Source organism: Excalfactoria chinensis, unplaced genomic scaffold (genome assembly GCF_039878825.1).
Source record: "Excalfactoria chinensis isolate bCotChi1 unplaced genomic scaffold, bCotChi1.hap2 Scaffold_81, whole genome shotgun sequence".
NCBI classification, from domain to species: domain Eukaryota; kingdom Metazoa; phylum Chordata; class Aves; order Galliformes; family Phasianidae; genus Excalfactoria; species Excalfactoria chinensis.
The window spans coordinates 46,594-66,999 of NW_027315714.1; the positions used below are offsets into that span (position 1 = coordinate 46,594).

Consider the following 20,406-nt stretch of genomic DNA (forward strand, 5'->3'; position numbering starts at 1 on the left):
TTTGCTCCTTGCATGCCCCCAGCACCTGGGCACAGACTCTCAGGGCCCTCTCTGGCTCCAGTGTGTTGAACAAAGTTAGGCAGCAGTGCAGAAGCCAGCACAGGATGGGGATCAATCACAGGACAGGCGACTTTCTGTCCTTGACATCCCCCTCTCAGTCTCTCCTTTTCTGGCCCCTCCTCTAAAGGCTGCTTGTCATGGTCATTACCATCTGCACAGCCCACCGCTCTTGGCTGGCACCTCTGCCCTGAACTAAAAGCCACTTCTGTGCAGAAACCTCCACCCTGCAAATTTTCCCCAGGCTGCTCTCAGAGTCCTTGGGGCTGGCTGTTGTCTTTTCCTCCAGCAAGCCCCACTTCTTTGCCTGCCTTCAGTCAACAGGGGCCTGGCACTCTCAATCCCCAGCCAGAAGAATGGCCTCAATTGCAGCAGTCTCAAATCAACATCTCAAATCTTTCCTTGCTCAGAAAACACTTCGGTAAAAAAGAACAGGCACGCTAGCTTTTAGAATTACCTTCTCTATAGGACCTGATGCTTTAAAGCACAAGCTGTCCTAGCAATGACCTCCCTCAGTTCTCTAGATGGATCTATGTCCGTGACAGGGAAGGTTGTGCGCCCATGGGCCCCCTGACCACAAAAAGAGGAAGGGGAAGGGAAAAGGGGTAGGGAGATGGGAACTGGGCTCAAGGAAACACACAGAGAAGCAGCAACTATCTAAGGAGGAAAAACTTAATTTACTAACGATGATATTGGAATGCAAGATAACACAATATAATACAATCAAATTGAAACTGAGGCGAATAAATCAGGTAAAATAAGAGAGAGAGAGAGGATTCCAAAGACTGAGAAGACTACTTTGAAATGGAAGGTGCCACAGTTTGGAAGGACACCAACTCCCACAGCCAGGCAGTGAGAGAGAGAGCGAGCATCCCTTCCGTGACGTATTTCCCTCTCCACAAACCATCCTGGAGGCAGTGACCACCTCTGTGTACAAAATGGAAGAAGCCCTGGAAGAAGCTTGGAAACTTCTGACATGATAACCCATATCCAAGAACTTGCCCTGTGCAGGGTCTCACGGGGAATGAGGAAGAGGGGACCTGACAACCAACGTGCAAACCAGCTGCTGCTGCTGGCCTCTCAGAGGCACTGGCAGATGTGAGTCAGAAAGCACAGACCCCAGCCAGGAGCCCAGGGATGGCCTGTCAGCTGCTGCAGGCTGAAGCCACTGCACAGTTTGATGAACAGCTGTGTGCTTCCTGCTGGACTGTGGGTTTCTGAGAACATCCGACCCCAGCAGCTCCAGAAATGTCTCACAAGAAGGATGACAGACAGAGTCACTGCATGTCCTTTATTCTCTCACAGTTCACAGGGAGCCTGGTTCATTCTTCTCACTAGTGACAAGTGACAGGACGAGGGTAAATGGCCTCAAGTTGCTCCAGGGCAAGTTTAAATTGGATATTAGGAAGAACTTCTTTACAGAAAGGGTGGTTAGGTACTGGAATGGGCTCCCCAGGGAGGTGGTTGAATCGCCATCCCTGGATGTGTTTAAGAGCTGTTTGGATGTGGATATGATTTAGCAGAGGGTTTTTAGAGATCGGCTACTGGTTAGGCTGCGTTTGGACGTGATGATCTTCAAGGTCTTTTCCAACCTGTGTAATTCTATGATTCTTTGATTATGTACAGTATGTCTGGGCTAAACTACAAAGGTATAACCTCATTAGGAACAGATTTGAGTAATGATGTTTTAGTGAAAAACATTACAATATTAAAAAAAAAAAAAAAAGAAGAATAAGAATAAATTACACATATAAAATGGCACAAAACAAACAAACAATAAAAGAGAGCTTGATTCAGTAAAAAGCTGCATTATAAGCCATGAATTCAAAAAGCTGGGTAGTTCACTGCTTTTGAAACACATTTGGTCATCACTTTCCTCACTGCATCCTTGACCTCCCTGTTCCTCATGCTGTAGATGAGGGGGTTCACAGCTGGTGGCACCACCGAGTACAGAACTGACACCATCAGGTCCATGAATCGAGAGGAGATGGAGGGGGGCTTCAGGTAGGCAAAAAAGCCAGTGCTGAGAAACAGGGAGACAACGGCCAGGTGAGGGAGGCACGTGGAGAAGGCTTTGTGCCGTCCATGCTCAGATGGCATCCTCAGCACGGCAAGGAAGATCTGCACATAGGACGCAACTATGAAAACAAAGCACCCAAAACATAAACTGATAATCAAAATGAGAAACACAATTTCCCTGATGTAGGAGCCTGAGCAGGCAAGCCTGAGGATCTGGGGGATTTCACAGAAAAACTGGTTGACAACATTCCCTTGGCAGAGAGGCAGTGAAAACATACTAGCAGTGTGCAGCAGGGAATTGAGAACCCCAGCACCCCAGGCAGCTGCTGCCATGGTGGCACAAGCTCTGCTGTCCATTAAGGTCCCGTAGTGCAGGGGCTTGCAGATGGCAACGTAGCGGTCATAGGACATGATGGTGAGAAAGGAATACTCTGCTGAGAGGAAGAAGAGAAAGAAATAGAGCTGTGCAGCACATCCTGCGTAGGAGATGGCCCTGGTGTCCCAGAGGGCGTTGGCCATGGCTTTGGGGAGAGTGGTGGAGATGCAGCCCAGGTCGAAGAGAGCCAGGTTGAGGAGGAAGAAGTACATGGGGGTGTGCAGGCGCTGGTCGCAGGTTACGGCTGTGATGATGAGGCCGTTGCCCAGGAGGGCAGCCAGGTAGATGCCCAGGAAGAGCCAGAAGTGCAGGAGCTGCAGCTGCCGCGTGTCTGCCAACGGCAGCAGGAGGAACTCGCTGATGGAGCTGCTGTTGGGCATCTGCTGTTGCTGGGCTTGGAGTCCTGCTCAGAATGCAGAAGATAATGACAAATCCAGACCATTCTCAGACACACTCCTCCTGCTATACTATATAAGTTTTCCTTTTCCTTTGGAAAATGATCATTTAACTCCAGAACTTGAAGTTATTTTCTTGAGTTTCACCATCTCCTAAAGTGTAGAATATTGGAGAGCTTTTTCTTTCTTCTCATTTCCTCATCATATCCCAGTCTCCTGGATATTTACGTCTTTACTGAAGCTGCTCTTTGAAACCCCAGCCCCAGCATCTGTGCACTTCATCTCATAGAAATCAGCCTGCTTACAGGAGAAGTGAACTAATTATATCTGCAGAAAACACTGCCTTGGTTCTTCCCTTGCAAAGCACCATTACAAACATTCTGTTGTGCAGTGGAGCTGTGATCCCCCTGCCCCAGGCAGCAGCTGTGGCAGCACAAGCCCTGCCGGGGGCTCCTTCTTCCCACACATCTCCCTGCAGAGTCCTGGGCAGCTCCCCGGGTCCCAGTCACCCGCCTGCAGCTCTGTCTGCGCAGCCTGCAGCCGTGCTGGGACACGCAGCTCTCAGGGCTGTGCTCTGAAGCTGCAGCACCGAAGCCCTCAGCTGGAGCTGAAGGCTTTTCACACAGTAAAGTAACATGCAGAGCCTGCAGCCAGATCTGCTATGGGATGTCCCTGATTTGGTTAACCCTCTATGAAAAGCAGCTGACATAGACTGCAATGAGACTTACCGTGTCATGGTCTGTGAGCAATGCTCCTGCTGTGGGCTCACAGCCCACTCACACCGTACACATCCTGTAAGCTCTCTCCCCTATCTCTCCTCTCCTTCTGTCACCTGCAGGCTGTGCTGTGCACAAGAGCTGCTCCTGGGCACAGCTGTCTCTCTGCCCACACAGTTTCTTGGAGTATGAATGGGTCCACTGAGGGCCATTAACAAGCAAGTTTCCCTAGGGACTTGTTAGAGCAGATAACTGGAAGCCATGACTACAGGCAGGCAAAGGCACTGGCATGGTGGCTCTGATGTTGAGAAATCCCTCCTTTGTCTTATGAAGCAGACAGGCCATGACCTGATTCCCAGACCCTTGGCAGGGAGACCCTGTCCCTCATGTTGCCTGAGGGCCCTTCCTGGGCAGTGGAGGGAGGTTTGTATGATGTCAAATGAAAGACACAGGGACAGAAGATCCCAGGATCTGCATGGGGTGCAAGGACACTGTGAAGTTCATGTGAGCCCTGTGTCTCACTGCAGGATGTGGGAGGTAAGAAGGGTCAAGTCTGAACATGTCAATCCCAATGTAACTCTGAACTTCAGATCTCTCAGTTCCAATGCCCTCCTTTGCACACCCTCCCATAGTTTGATGTCCTTTATGTTCTACAGTGCCCAAATTTGCAGCCAGTGCTCCAGATGTGACTGTAGCAATGCAGAGCAGAGAGGGACAATCCTTTCCCTCACCCAGCTGGCAATACCTTGCTTGATGCACTCCGGGGGACCATTGGCCTTCCTGGCTGCCTGGGCACACTGCTGACTCACATTCAATTTGATGTTGAACAGGACCCCCAGTCCTTCTCAGTCAGACCAGTGTCCCATATCCAGTCAGTGTGTATGTCCAGGGTTGCCCCTACCCAGGTGCACAATCAGGCACTTGTTATACTTGATGCCCAGTTCTCTGAGCCAGTTCTCCATCTCTCTGCAAGTCCTCTCCACCCTCAGTGAAGGCAACAGCACCTCCTCATGTGGTATCATCAGCAAACTTGCTCAAAATGTCTTCTAGTCCTGCATGCAAGTCATCCACAAAAATTTGAAAGAGAATGGCCCTAAAATGGAGCCCTGGGGATGACTGATAGTGACCATCTACCAACCCGATGGAACCCATTGACTATAATCCTTTGGGCCTGACCTAATGGCCAACTGCTCACCCACCACGTTCTGTTTCTGTCTAGCTGTATGCAGGACATTCTGCCCAGAAGGGTGCTGTGAGAAACAGTATCAGATGCTCTAATGAAATGCTCAAGGATAACATCAACTGGCTTCCCTTGGTCAACTAAATGGATAACCTTGTGATAAAAGGGCCTTAAGATAAACAGGACCTTTCCCTTGGGAACTTGTGTCGGCGCGGACCAATGACAGAGTTATCCTTCAGCTGCCTTAAACAGTGTGGGAAATCCCTGAGATAGACACCTCCTTCCTGAGCATCAGCTCGTGCAGGGCGGACAGGCTGCAACAGCAGCACCGTCTGAGGGCAGAGCATGGGGTTGTTGTAGCCCAAGTGCAGGACGTGGCACTTGGTCTTGTTGAACCTCATCCCATTGGCTTCAGCCCAGCTCTCCAGCCTGTCCAGATCCCTCTGTAGGGCCTCGCTACCCCCAGGCAGATCCACACTCCCAGCCAATCTGCAGACTTACTGAGGGTGCACTCAATGCCTTCATCCAGGTCATCAATAAAGGTATTGAAGAGGACAGGTCCCAGCACCGACCCCTGGGGAGCACCACTCGTGACCGGTCGCCAGCTGGATTGAACTCCATTTACCACCACTCTCTGAGCCCGGCCCTCCAGCCAGCTCCTTACCCAGCCAAGAGTGTACCCATCCAAGCCACGGGCTGCCAGCTTCTGCAGGAGAATAATGTGGTAGACAGTGTCAAAGGCTTTGCTAAAGTCTAGGTAGACCACATCAATAGGCTTGCCCTCATTCAGCAGATGGGTCACTAGATCATAGAAGCAGATCAGGTTGGTCCAACAGGACCTGCCCTTCATGAACCCCTGCTGGCTAGCCCTGATCCCCCAGTCGTCCCGCACATGCCACATGAAGTTCCTCAAAACAATCTGCTCCATAACCTTCCCTGGTACCGAGGTCAGACTAACGGGTCTGTCGTTCCCCAGATACTCCTTACAGCCTTTCTTGCAAATGGGGATCACAGTGACAAGCCTCCAGTCTTTTAGGACCTCACCAGTCAACAAAGAGCACTGATAGATGATGGAAAGTAGCTTGGCTGTCACCTCTGCCAGTTCCCTTGGCACTCTCGGGTGAATCTCATATGGACAGTTGTGACAGTCCAGTTGGACTAGTAAGTCTCTGACTATTTCTTCCAGAATCATGGGGTGTTTAGTCTGCTCCCCTGGTTGGTCTTCCCCTGTGTTGGGCAGTGATCCAGCTGAGGCAGTGCAAGTGTCTCATCCCTAAATGGAAACCATGGGGCTGAAATGGGATTCAGCTCCCTACAGACCCTCAGGAGCTGGGATTCCTCTGCTTCAGTTCAGATGTGCACAAGGTGTTGCCTACATGTGAGCTCCTGCTCTGAGTGCTTCAGCATGGAGTCAGTTGCTCACACACAGCAAAGCTTCTACCTGGAAGGACCACATCCATACAGCATGGCAGGCTTCGGCTGGTTAGTGTGCAAAGCCAGGAAACCTTGCTGGCTGTGGCCCTGAGACAGGCAAAGGAAGTCCCAGTGCAGGTGACATCACGCGGGCTGCTGGAACCTGTGCGTTGTCACGCTGCATTTCCATAACAGCAGGCCTGACCGAGGGGGACCTTTGCTGCCATGTTTGGTACTGGATAGAGCATGTTGCAGAGGGTCAGAAAGTCTTGCCAAAGAGGCCTGTGGTACACCACCATGGACAGCACAAGTCCTTTTGTGCCTCCTTGAACCCTGGCCAGGCTTTGTGGAGAAAGCCAAGAGGAGAAAGAGGGCACCAGGTATTTCCCCAGACAGCTACATAGATTGGTTTATTCAGCGGTATAAAGGCTGGACCTGCTTACAGTGGCTGTGGATGCCTCATCCGTGGGATGGATGCATTGCTGTGCAAGTTCCCCATGGCTGGGAGAGGTTCTCCATATCATCATTGCTAAAGGAGCTCCCCAGTGACTGCGGATCTGAGTGATGGGAAAGTGTTGGGTCAGCTGGTGATGTATCTTAATCACTGAGCTCACGTAGCAATGATTATGCCCACTGCCTCACTTATTTCCTTTACTGCTTTTCACTACAGACACTGCTTTATTTTTTGTATGCTATTGTAATGGGCAGTAAAAGAAGCCTATCCCTTATGTTGGTGTCTGTGTCCTTCCTGTTGACCCCCTGGACTGGCACAGCAGTATTAGCACGTGATGGGCACATAACTTGGACATCAGAAGCATGACTTGTAAGGCCAGCATCAAGAGCGTATCCTTTGGAGAGAGACTGAGAGACTTTTGGCTAGTTGAGCCTGGAGAACAGAAGGCTCTGGGGAGACCATGTGGCTGCCTTTCAGTAGACAGGGCCTCAAAGATCACCTACTTCCAACCCCCTGCTGCGGCCAACAGTGAGGTCAGGCTCTAGGTCAGGTTGCCCAGGGTGCCACCCAGCCTGAACTTCAACACTGGTAAGGACGGGGTATGCACAGTGTTTCCTGGGCAGCCTGTGCCAGCACCTCACCAGCATCTCAGTGAAAAGATTCGTAGCACTGCTTTTGCAGTCTCTGGCGTAAAGAAATCCTTTTTATTTTTCTTCCCTACTAACTAACTTTTAACTATCGTTAAAATCTTATGCTTATGCATGCATTCTCAACCAAAACCTGTCACAGAGTTATCTAGATCAATCTATGGGACAGGGTGGGCAGTAGGTCCGTGGGCCCCCCATCCACCGACAAATGGGATGTGTAGTTCTTCTTCTGTGTGCTACACATGGTTTTATGATGTGGAATGCCAACAGCAAAAATTACAAAACCATGACACCTGTTTCAGTTCCTGTGGGTCATTGAGAAGCAGACCCAGTAATTGCCCAGCAGCCAATTTGTCTTTTCTCCCCTGGAATGGCACAGGGTGCAGCCATCCAAAGAGAGACTCTCCAGCCCCACCTGCCCTTTAAGCAGACTTCATTGCCATAGAAAACTGGAGTAGCCATATTTAGGTTCTGCTTTGGTTTTTGGCATTCAAGTGCTTTCAGTATCTCTTAGCAGTGCACGGACCCAAGGGTCCTGTGCTTTGATTGTACGATGGTTATTTAAACAATATATGCACTTATGATATATATATCATAATATAATAATAATAAGATATAAATATAATATTTTTTAAGTCACTACTGTAGTTAAAAAAAATAAAATTGAAATTCAAATGTTTTGCTATTTACCTGTTAACAATATTGTATATTTTATGAGATTAATCAAACACAGAATGACTGTACTGGAAGGGACTCCAAGGATCACCAGTTTCCAGCCCCATGCCACAGGGAGGTCCACCAACCTCTAGGGATAAGAGCTGCTTCAAAAGTAATGCCTCCTCTTTTACTACATGGGCTGTAAGATCAGAGGCGGATATTGGAGATGTGGCTGTAGAGTCTGAACCTTCCCACCAACATCCCATTAAATGTTGTTCCGTGTTTCAGAATGGCACCTAACATGGAAGTGCATCCGAAGCAAAGGGGAGCCATTGAATTCCTCCAAGAGGAAAAAATTGCAGGCGCTGACATTCACCAACGTTTGCTGAATGTTTCTGGAGACCAAAGAGTGGATGTGAGCAGAGGGAGGTGAGGTTCCAGCAGTGGTAACTGTGGGTCACCTTTGCTGGTGCAGAAGGTTATGAGCATGGTATGTAGGCTCCTCTTCCCTCCCCTCAGGCTCCCATTAGTGTTCTCCAGACTTCTCCTGACCTCCTTGTGTCAGTCATCTCATGAGAGGCAGCTTTCTACCTACCAGCCCAGGCTGCAGAATGGCTCTTGTAAGTTCTGGGTAACTTTTATCAGACCTTTGTTCTCAGTTCCTCTTCTACAGTCCCTCCTAGAGGCAGTGACCACCTCTGTGTACAAAGAGGAAGAAGCCCTGGAGGAAGCTTGGAAACGTCTGACATGATAACGCAGGGTCTCACAGGGAATGAGGAAGAGGGGACCTGACAACCAATGTGCAAACCAGCTGCTGCTGCTGGCCTCTCAGAGACACTGACAGACATGAGCCTGAAAGCACAGACCCCAGCCAGGAGCCCAGGGATGGCCTGTCAGCTGTTACAGGCTGAAGCCACTGCACAGTTTGATGAACAGCTGTGTGCTTCCTGCTGGACTGTGGGTTTCCGAGAACATCCGACCCCAGCAGCTCCAGAAATGTCTCAAAAGAAGCAGGACAGACGGAGTCACTGCAAGACCTTTATTCTGTTAAGGTTCACAGAGAGCCTGGCTCATTATACAGTGTGTCTGGAGTACAGAACAAAGGTACAAGCTGAATAGGAATTGATTTCAGTAATGACTATGTAGTGAAAAGATTTCAGTATTTTTTATAAAAGAATAAAAATAAATTACACATATAAAAAAGCTCAAAACAAACAAACAATAAAAGAGAGCTTGCTTCAGTAAAAAGTAGCATTATAAACCATGAATTCAAAAAGATGGGCAGATCACTGCTAATGAAACACATTTGGTTATCAATTTCCTCACTGCATCCTTGACTTCCTGGTTCCTCATGCTGTAGATGAGAGGGTTCAATGTTGGAGGAACCACTGAGTACAGAAGTGCCAAAATCAGGTCCATGAATGGGGAGGAAATAGAGAAGGGCTTCAGGAGGGCAAAAAAGGCAGTGCTGATAAAGAGGGATACCACAGCCAGGTGAGGGAGACATGTGGAGAAGGCTTTGTGCCATCCCTGCTCAGAGGGCATCCTCAGCACGGCCATGAAGATCTGCACATAGGACACAACTATGAAAACAAAGCACCCAAAGACTAAACTGACACTAAAAATGAGCAACACAACTTCCCTGAGGTAGGAGCCTGAGCAGGAGAGCTTGAGGATCTGGGGGACTTCACAGAAAAACTGGTTCACAACATTCCCATGGCAGAGAGGCAGTGAAAACGTACTGGCAGTGTGCAACAAGGAACAGAGAACCCCAGAGCCCCAGGCAGCTGCTGCCATGGTGGCACAAGCTCTGCTGTCCATCAAGGTCCCGTAGTGCAGGGGCTTGCAGATGGCAACGTAGCGGTCATAGGACATGATGGTGAGAAGGGAATACTCTGCTGAGATAAAGAAGGCAAAGAAAAAGAGCTGTGCAGCACATCCTGCGTAGGAGATGGCCCTGGTGTCCCAGAGGGTGTTGGCCATGGCTTTGGGGAGAGTGGTGGAGATGCAGCCCAGGTCGAGGAGGGCCAGGTTGAGCAGGAAGAAGTACATGGGGGTGTGCAGGCGCTGGTCGCAGGCTACGGCTGTGCTGATGAGGCCGTTGCCCAGGAGGGCAGCCAGGTAGATGCCCAGCAAGAGCCAGAAGTGCAGGAGCTGCAGCTGCCGCGTGTCTGCCAACGGCAGCAGGAGGAACTCATTGATGGAGCTGCTGTTGGGCATCTGCTGTTGCTGGGCTTGGAGTCCTGCTCAGAGTGCAGAAGATAATGACAAGTCCAGACCATTCTCAGACACACTCCTCCTGCTATACTATGTAAATTTTCCTTTCCCTTAGAAAAATATTTAACTCCATAACTTGTATATGCTATCATGAGCTTCACCATCCCTTAAGGAGTAGAAGATTGGGGAGCTCTTATTTGCTTCTCCTTTCCTAATCATATCCCAGCCTCCTGGGTATTTTCCTTTTTACTACATCTGCTCTTCGAGGCCCCAGCCCCAGCCTCTGTGCATTTCAGTTTGTCTTAGAGAAATCAGCCTGTTTGCTGAACAAGTGAACTATTAATGCCTGCAGAAAAGAACTATAACTTAAGTTGATTGTATCCTTTTAGGTAGGTGAGGCTGAAAGCACAACCTGTGTGACTGTTCACAAAACTGCCAACTGATTGGAGAAATACTGGGGAGTCTCTGAGCTGTGTTCAAAGTTGACAGCCCCTTTAGATTTCTGCCTCCAATTCTTTCTGTTTTCACTCAGAACAGGAAAAGGAAAATCCCTGCCTTGGCTCTCCTCTTGCAATGGGCCCTCACAAACATTCTGTTGTGCAGTAGAGCTGTGATCCCCCTGCCCCAGGCAGCAGCTGTGGCAGCACAAGCCCTGCCGGGGGGCTCCTTCCCCCCACACGTCTCCCCGCAGCACCCTGGGCAGCTCCCCGGGCAGGCTGAGTGCTGAGCCTGGCAGGCGGCAGAGTCCCATAGCCGGCACACAGCCCCTGGGGCACAGCAGGGACCCTGCTCTGCAGGAAAGACCCAGTCATCTGCCTGCAGCCCCAGCTGCACAGCCAGCAGCCGTGCTGGAACACGCAGTCCTCAGGGCTGTGCTTTCATAGTGCAGCATGGAAACCCTCAGCTGAAGCAGAAGTATTTTTCCACAGTAAAGAAGCATGCAGTGCCTGCAGACAGGTCTGCTATGGAACATCTCAGTTTTAGTTAACTCTCTATGAATAGCAGCTGCATGGTTTGCAGTGAGACTTACCGTGTCATGGTCTGTGAGCAATGTTCCTGAAGCAAACTCACAGCCTGCTCATACCATACACATCCTTCAAGCTCTCTTCCCTTTCTCTCCTCTCCTTCTGTCAGCTGCAGGCTGTGCTGTGCACAAGAGCTGTTCCTGGGCACAGCTGTCTCTTTGCAGCAGTGCCCACTTGTATCAGCTCCCTGTTTCCCAGGAGCCCGGCCCAGCTCATCACACCTGAGGATTTGAGTTTCTCTTCCTCCCTGCTTCCCCTGGAGATTTCCCTGGGGCTCCAGGGCTGAAAGCTCCTGATAGACAGCAGGCTCATCTCTGCAAAACTCACTTGGATGTTTGATGAATTTTTCACAAGTGGACAGACAGATACCAGTAGCATGGCTTTGGATTGCGGAATCAAACTCTCTAAGACAGAGTTAGGTTATAAAGCAGGTATTCTATTTTTGGGTATCGGGTGCAAGGGGGATCACACCTACCTTGCACACCAGAAAGCAGAAGTGTTACAGATTGAAAGCCAAGCTCAGACTTAATCAACCAATTTCCTGGAACTCATCTACATATTCATTATTTTCCAAGAACTCATTTACATTCTGCTCCTCCCTCCGGCACATGTGCTGTTTGTAGCTGGGGTCTTCCTCTAGTAATGGTGGGGATGAAGTCAGATGTCTTCCTTTTCAAAGGCTCAAAGACTTCCTCACTCTGTCCTTTTTACCCCATCATGTTTGATTGAAGTATTCTGGTTCTGGCCGGCTTCGTTCCTTTTAGTATGCAGGATGTTCTTCCCTTATCATAACCGTACATCCTACTTGGTTATGGGCCCACATACCTGACCTTTAAATTTGAGATTTACTCTTTTACGATATCAGTTTGTTGACAGATCATGTTTGCCTAGCAGAAGTGCAAATGCCTCATCTGGAAAGCTCTTTGTGTGGATCGCTGCAGAGCACCGGGAGGCAGCACGGGTCCAGCCCTGGCAGGTTGCAGCATTTCGGGCAGCGCCTGCGTGCATCAGGAGATGGACACATGGGTGTGAAATATGGGCCACGGGTACTTGGGGTGGTCGTGTCACGGTATATAAGGCTTTGTTGCGCAGCATTAAACTGGCATTCGGCGTTAGACACTGTCTGTTCTGTATGCCCCTGGGCTTGGATGTCCAGAACATAGGGGGTTAGCCTAGCAGGTCTGCAGTTCAATCAACACAGTCCCTTAGTGTTGCAGCAACACTCTCCTCCTGGGAGATAAAAAAGACATGCAGACAAGGACAGGGACCCTCTGAAGTCCTTTCCTTTCAGTACCTGAAGGGAACCTATAACCAGGAGGGGAGTAAACTCTTTGATAGGGCCGATAATTTAAGTTGAAAGTTTAAATTTAAGTTGAAAGATGGAAGATTTAGGTTGGATGTTAGGGGGAAGTTCTTTACTAGGAGAGTGGAGAGGTCCTGGAACAGGCTGCCCAGGGAGGCTGTGGATGCCCCATCCCTGGAGGTGTTCAAGGCCAAGTTGGATGGGGCCCTGGGCAACATGTTCTAGTAAACGTAAAAGTTTGGTGGCCCTGCCAGGCAGGGGTGTTGGAGCTTCATGATCATTGAGTCCCCTTCCAATGCGGGTCATTCTGTGATTCTGTATGACTTCCCCTTTGAAGAGCTGTCATTCAGCAGAGGCAATCAGTGCAGGTGTCTCATCTCCAGATGTAAAACACTGGGATTGAAAGGAGATTCACTTCCCTACAGAGCCACGGGAAATGGGACTCCTCTTGCTTTGGAGCAGATGATAACAAGGGGTTGCCTGTCTGTGTGAGTCCCTGGTCTGAGTCCTTGGTCTTTCTTCAGCTGGAAGGTACTTGCTCACACACGGACACTCGATGGGCAGAATGTGCCTGTGGTGCTCATAGATGTGTGCAGCAGTGCCAGTAAGCTGTGGTAGACAATATCTGAGAGAGACACCTCCTTCCTGAGCATCAGCTGGGGGCCAGACGGGACATGGGAGTATTTTTGGCCATCCTAAATGACATATCTTTAAGTAATGGGCACCTGAGAGTACAGCATTATTCAGCTGACTAAATGGATGAGCTCACCAGAAGAAGAGACAGATCTTTCTCTGTTCCCCATCTATTGCAAATTCCAGAGCTTAAGGCACTTGGAAGCTGTGACACACCTTCATTCTCTCACTGGTGGCACCTTTCTTTGTTCTGGGCTCACATTTAAATGGCATTTCCGTGGGGTCTCCAACACAGCCCCAGCCAGCCAGCAAATGCAGCTGAGGACCTTCAGGGAAGCCATGCCTTGGTAATGTCAGTGCTCGCAGGGCAAGTGTGAGCCCCACAATGGGTCTCGTACCTGTGTGCCTCCTTCTGAACACCAGTACTATGGTGTAGATGTGAGGCCCAGCCAGACTAAGTCAAATCATGCATCTGGAATGGGATGCTTTCTGAAGAGTCCTACACTAATGAGAAGAACACAAACATTCACTCAGTGAGCTCAAAATCTCTGTGCATGTGCAGGCCTCGGGTCTGGTTTGGCTCACAAAGATGTTGTGGGATTGTTCCCACCTCTGGACTGTATCAAATGTGGTACGGACTCTTTAGAATCATAGAATCATAGAATCATAGAATTACTCAGGTTGGAAAAGACCTTGAAGATCATCAAGTCCAACCGCAGCCTAACCAGTAGCCTATCTCTTAAAAAACAACCACAAAACAATACTACAACAACAAACCTCTGCTAAATCATATCCCTGAGTACCACATCCAAACGGCTCTTAAACACATCCAAAGATGGCGATTCAACCACCTTTTTGGGGAGCCCATTCCAGTACCTTTATGATGGATGGCCAAGGAAGATGAGGAAAGGTTGCTGCCCTCTGTGAGAGTGCACTGAGTTCTGCCTGGGGATGGCGGAGGAGCCAGCTGAGAACTGATAGAAAGGGCTCATAGAGACCAGTATATTCTGTTCCTTTCTTCCTGATCAGGAAGATCAATAGGAGGGGGACAGGCAGGTATCTGAGTTACAGCTGGGATGAAATTGTTTTCTTCAGACTGTCTGCTATGGTGCAGTGTTTTCGATCTAGGAGAAAAACAGCGTTGATAACACTCAGATGTTTACAGCTGGTGCTAAGCAGTGTTGTACAGAGCCGGTGCCATGGTCAGAAGGAGTGCACAAGGAACTGGGAGGGAACAGACTGAGGACATGTGTCTTAAAGTGGCCAAAGGGATGTTCCGTACCATCTGACAGCAAGCAGAAGGAGCACTGAAAGGGGTGGGAGATCATTTCACTCTCTTCTGCTGCTCAGGGGCCAGCTGGGCATCACTCTGGTGGTGCCGAGCATGTGCTTGTGCATCAGTTGGAACGTACTATACCATGTATCTGGATATATCACAGAATCACAGAATCGCAGAATATGTATATCATATATATACATATATATATATATTCTCATAATGATTACACCTCTCCTTTCATCTCTCTTAGTAAATAGCTTCATTTCAACTCACAAGCTGTATATACCCCCACCTCTCCCCCCCAGTTCTCTTCCCCATCCCACTGGGAAGGGGGCAGTGCACAAAGCACTGTGTGCTACTGAGCCACACGTTGGGTTCAACAACCACCATCATTTTGGTGCCCGATGTGGGGCTCCAAGGGTTGAGATAACAGCACATCTGTCGAGAGCGAGTTAACACAGGGCTTTGTAGGAGTTGGAGAATTTGCTGGCCATGGTGCTGATTGTTTCCCTATTTGTGGAGCTTGTTGAGTCTTCTCATGAAGCTGCACTGCACAGCTCCTTGCTTGCTGCTTGTTTTCCCTGCTGCACTGTTTGTAAACTCTGGGGGCTGGATTCAGGTGTTTATTTTGCTATGCTGTTTGACCTTGGTTTATATCATGGTAAAATAGGCAGCTGACAAAGTGAAGTTCTGAGGACATTCACCTCTGCGATCATATTTGAGGTTTGGAAGCAATACTGTCAATATGATTAGAAATGACACCCTTTTTGTTATCCCCTCAGGGAGCCCAGCAATAGAGGTAAGAAGGGCAGACACCTTCCAGCAGTAACTCAGCCTCACTCTCACTTCTTGCCCTGGAGCTCCAGAGCTAGTTCCAATAGCTCCTGAGGATTCTGACTATCCGTGGGAGGCCCAAACCAGCACGCTCCCATTGCTATGTGCCGTTAATGCGTTCCAGGTTATGTTTCAGATTAAATAATTATTCAAGAACATCACTGAGAGATCTGCCCCAAGGTGAGAAGGCTCTGCATGGCACGGCGTGTGGGGTGGTCTGGGCAGCTGCCTGGAGTGGTGGGCACCCCCAGGGCTTTGGAACTTCATCTCCCAGCAACTGCAGGATCCTGAGAAACTGGTAGAATACTGGGGGAAGTTCTGCTGTGGGCCTGGTAATCCCCAAAAGGCACGTATGACTGCAGTGTGCCAGGGCCTGGCCCACACCTACTGAGCTGTGTTCAACACACTTCAGCATCCTCAAGGGGAAGAGAGCTGGATCTGCTGACAGTGCTGCAGCCTCTGTAACTCCTGGCACAGACTGCAGCAGCTCCAAGGCTTTGCTACACGTCCTGCAGTTGCTCCAAGCTCTGGACAGATCCCACTGTCACTCCACCCCTCATAATGAGCTCTGCAGTCACTCCTGCCACAGGTCCTGCAGCTGTTCCAGGTACTGCAATATGAAAATGAAACAAATTCCACACAAGGGAGGTGCACTGTGCCAGCAGGTATAGCCCTGTGGTCACTCCATCCCCTCCAATGAGCCCAGTGGCTGCTCCAACTTCAGTGACAGGTCCTGTGGTGATTCCTGCTCTGTCAATGAGCTCTGCAGTCTCTCTACTGCAACTGCCCAACAGCCGCTTCAGCTCCTACAGTGAACCCTGTGGCTGTTAAAACTTCTGCAAAAGGTCCTGCACTTGCAAACAGATATGCATTTGTATTAGTATCTATGCATATGTTTGCAACTGCATATGTTGTATATATGTGAAAATATACTATATATATGATGAATGTATATATGCATATATCATAATCCTTTTTTTTTTTCTCTGTCTTAGTAAATAACTTTAACCCAACAAATTCTAAACCATAGCACTGTCCTGAGTCTCTTACAGATCTCCTTGGGACACTTGAAATTGTCCCTGTCACTCAGTGAAGAGCACCAGAAGATCTTGAGGTCTTCTCAGGGAGCAGCTCCTGAGGTACATTCCTTACACCAGCTTTGGAAGAGGCCTCCAGTTCTCTGGTCCTGCTCTGAAGGAGCCCTCTTGTCATGGCAGTGCCAGCAAGGAGACCAGCTCTGACACAGCCGTTCATATTGCCGGCTACTGACTGCAGCCCCAGAGTGCTGCTGTAGAGACAACAGGACTGTTGTGAGACACACAAGACCTTCAGGCCAACAGAAATGAGAGGACTTGAGAGCACTGTGGCAGTGTAAAGAGAGCAGGAATGAAAAGAGCACATTGTGCTGCTGTCTGTGGCTGTACCTCCCCCAGACCCAGACAAGGTAGTAAGAGAGAAGAGCTAAGGAAAAGTCTATTTTGAAAGCCTTTTAGGAATCTTTTAACCTATTCAGGGAATCAGGTTTGATGTTTACATGAGCTCTTGGAGTGAGAAAATGGAAATTAGGTAGAAAAGAAGTAAAATAATTTTTTATTTATATGTTCGATAACTTTTTTTTTTTTTTTTTTTTTTTTTTTTTTTTTTTGCGGGCTGCTATATCACACACAAACAATCAAAGATGCTTAAAAATAAAGAATCATCACTGGGAATCGTGTGAGGAAGATATGCACTTTATGGAAGCTGGAATAGTGCATGTTGCAACACCTTGCTGAGAGCATGCTTGATCTCCGTGTTCCTCATGCTATAGATGAGAGGGTTCAGTGTTGGAGGAAACACTGCGTACAGAAGTGCCACTGTCAGATCCAGGAGTGGAGAGAAGATGGAGGGAGGCTTCAGGTGGGCAAAAAAGCCAGTGCTGAGAAATAGGGAGACCACGGCCAGGTGAGGGAGGCACGTGAAGAAGGCTTTGTGCCGTCCATGCTCAGAGGGCATCCTCAGCACGGCCATGAAGATCTGCACGTAGGACACCACTATGAAAACAAAGCACCCAAAGGCTAAAATGGCACTCAAAATGAGAAGCACAAGTTCCCTGCAGTAGGAGCCTGAGCAGGAGAGCTTGAGGATCTGGGGGATTTCACAGAAAAACTGGTTGACAACATTGCCTTGGCAGAGAGGCAGTGAAAACGTACTGGCAGTGTGCAGCAGGGAATTGAGAACCCCAGTGCCCCAGGCAGCTGCTGCCATGGTGGCACAAGCTCTGCTGTCCATCAGGGTCCCGTAGTGCAGGGGCTTGCAGATGGCAACGTAGCGGTCATAGGACATGATGGTGAGAAGGGAAAACTCTGCTGAGAGGAAGAAGAGAAAGAAAAAGATCTGTGCAGCACATCCTGCGTAGGAGATGGCCCTGGTGTCCCAGAGGGCGTTGGCCATGGCTTTGGGGAGAGTGGTGGAGATGCAGCCCAGGTCGAGGAGGGCCAGGTTGAGCAGGAAGAAGTACATGGGGGTGTGCAGGCGCTGGTCGCAGGCTACGGCTGTGCTGATGAGGCCGTTGCCCAGGAGGGCAGCCAGGTAGATGCCCAGCAAGAGCCAGAAGTGCAGGAGCTGCAGCTGCCGCGTGTCTGCCAACGGCAGCAGGAGGAACTCATTGATGGAGCTGCTGTTGGGCATCTGCTGTTGCTGGGCTTGGAGTCCTGCTCAGAGTGCAGAAGATAATGACAAATCCAGACCATTCTCAGACACTCCTCCTGCTATACTATAAAAGTTTTCCTTTCCCTTTGGATACTGTTCATTTAACTCCAGAAGTTGTTTTCATGAGTTTCACCATCCCTTAACGAGTAGAAGATTAAGGAGCTCTTACTTTCTTCTCATTTCCTAATCACATTCCAGTCTCCTGGATATTTTCCTCTTTTCTCCAGCTGCTCTTACAGACCCCAGCCCCAGCCTCTGTACACTTCAATTAGTCTTAGAGAAATCAGCCTGTTTGCAGGGCAAGTGGACTATGAATGTCTGCAGAATACAACGATAAGTGAAACTGATTGTATCCTCTTAGGAAGGAGAGGCTGAAAGCACATTCAGTGTGACTGTTCCCAAAACAAACAAACAAACAAAAAACGATGGATTGAAGAAATATATGTCTCAGAGCTGTGTTTATGTTTGGCAGCCCCTTTAGATTTCTGCCTCCAAGTCCCTTCTCTTCCCTACAAACAGGAAATGAAACCCCCTGCCTTGGCTCTCCTCTTGCAAAGGGCCCTCACAAACATTCTGTTGTGCAGTGGAGCTGTGATCCCCCTGCCCCAGGCAGCAGCTGTGGCAGCACAAGCCCTGCCGGGGGGCTCCTTCCCCCCACACGTCTCCCCGCAGCACCCTGGGCAGCTCCCCGGGCAGGCTGAGTGCTGAGCCTGGCAGGCGGCAGAGTCCCATAGCCGGCACACAGCCCCTGGGGCACAGCAGGGACCCTGCTCTGCAGGACACACATGGGCACCCGCCTGCAGCCCCGGCTGCACAGCCTGCAGCCGTGCTGGGACACGCAGCCCTCAGGGCTGTGCTCTGATGCTGCAGCACAGAAGCCCTCAGCTGGAGCAGAAGGCTTTTCACACAGTAAAGAAACATGAAGAGCCTGCAGCCAGATCTGCTATGGGATGTCCCAGATTTAGTTATCCCTCTATGAAAAGCAGCTGCATAGTCTGCATTGAGACTTACCGTGTCATGGTCTGTGAGCAATGCTTCTGCAGTGAGCTCACAGCCTGCTCACATCGTACACATCCTTCAAGCTCTCTCCCATTTCTCTCCTCTCCTTCTGTCACCTGCAGGCTGTGCTGTGCACAAGAGCTGCTCCTGGGCACAGCTGTCTCTCTACAACATTGCCCACTTTTATGAGCTCCCTGTGCCCCAGGAGCCCAGCCCAGCTGAGCAGCAGAGTATGTCATCTTTATCCTTCCCACTCGTCTCCCCTGAGATGTCCCTGCATCTTCATGGTCAACAGCTCCTGAAGGAGAACAGCATCATGACTGTACATTAAAATCTGTTTAATTTAACACCAGATTTCCAGCAGTCAGTAAATAATTTCAGACATGTGGTGAGTCCTCCCAGAGAGTGTTTGCTGAAACAAAAAGGGCACACAGACAAGGACAGGATATCATAGAATCATAGAATCATCAAGGTTGGAAAAGACCTAAAAGATCATCCAGTCCAACTGTTCACCTATCACCAATAGCTCCCACTAATCCATGTCCCTCCAATAATTCCTTGAACACCTCCATGGTCAGTGACTCCACCACACCTCTGGGCAGTCCATTACAGGTCCCAAAGTACAGGATGTGGCATTTGGTCTTGGTGAACCTCATCCCATTGGCTTCAGCCCAGCTCTCCAGCCTGTCCAGATCCCTCTGTAGGGCCTGGCAACCCCCAGGCAGATCCACGCACCCAGTCAATTTGGTGTCATCTGCAAACTTACTGAGGGAGCACTCGCTGCCCTCATCTAGGTCATCAATAAAGATATTGAAGAGGACAGGCCCCAGCACCGACCCCTGGGGAACACCAGGTAGGTGCACAGGTAGGCGGCCAGGCAGGTCTTGAATATCTCCAGAGAAGGAAACTCCACAAGCCCCTTGGGTAGCCTGTTCCAGTGCTCCATCACCTGCACTGTAAAGAAGTTCTTGCACACATTAGTGCGGAACTTCCCATGCTCCAGTTAATGGCTATTTCCCCTTGTCCTGTCTCCATACACTGCTGAAAAGAGTCTGGTCTTGCCACTTTGCCCCCCACACCTCAGATATTTGTAAACCTGGATTAGATCCCCTCTAAGTCATCTTTTCTCAAGGCTATACTGACCCAGTTCGCTTAGCCTTTCACAGTATCACAGTATCACAGTATCACAGTATCGTGCGAGTTGGAAGGGACCTTAGAGATCATCGAGTCCAACTCCCGGGATTCGAGCCTTTCTGTGTAGCAGAGCAGCATTTCTACTACTTGCGCCACAGGGGGGATTCGAACCTGAGCCTCCGGTGTTGCAAGTAGCACCTTATACCACTGCGCCACCGGGGACACACTTTCTTCATAGGGGAGATGCTCCAGTCCCTTCACCACCTTTGTGGCCCTCTGCTGGGGTGTTTCCAAGAGGTCCCTGACTTTTTTGTACTGCCCAGAACTGGACAGTACTCCAGATGAGGCCTTACCAGGGCAGAGTAAAGGGGAGGATCACC

General features: G+C 49.6%; 3 protein-coding genes across 3 annotated transcripts; all 3 read right to left on the reverse strand.

Moving 5' to 3' along the window:
* Positions 1–1,881: 1,881 nt before the first annotated feature.
* Positions 1,882–2,832, reverse strand: LOC140265242 (olfactory receptor 14J1-like). Its single transcript, XM_072361152.1, has one exon. It carries the CDS (start codon positions 2,830–2,832, stop codon positions 1,882–1,884), a length of 951 nt encoding a protein of 316 aa, XP_072217253.1.
* Positions 2,833–9,183: 6,351 nt separating this feature from the next.
* Positions 9,184–10,134, reverse strand: LOC140265243 (olfactory receptor 14J1-like). Its single transcript, XM_072361153.1, has one exon. It carries the CDS (start codon positions 10,132–10,134, stop codon positions 9,184–9,186), a length of 951 nt encoding a protein of 316 aa, XP_072217254.1.
* Positions 10,135–16,936: 6,802 nt separating this feature from the next.
* Positions 16,937–17,872, reverse strand: LOC140265263 (olfactory receptor 14A16-like). Its single transcript, XM_072361177.1, has one exon. It carries the CDS (start codon positions 17,870–17,872, stop codon positions 16,937–16,939), a length of 936 nt encoding a protein of 311 aa, XP_072217278.1.
* Positions 17,873–20,406: the final 2,534 nt, after the last annotated feature.

Bases quoted from the DNA above. Each gene is read 5' to 3' on its own strand.
- LOC140265242 (XM_072361152.1), bottom strand. From the start codon at position 2,832: ATGCCCAACAGCAGCTCCATCAGCGAGTTCCTCCTGCTGCCGTTGGCA.
- LOC140265243 (XM_072361153.1), bottom strand. From the start codon at position 10,134: ATGCCCAACAGCAGCTCCATCAATGAGTTCCTCCTGCTGCCGTTGGCA.
- LOC140265263 (XM_072361177.1), bottom strand. From the start codon at position 17,872: ATGCCCAACAGCAGCTCCATCAATGAGTTCCTCCTGCTGCCGTTGGCA.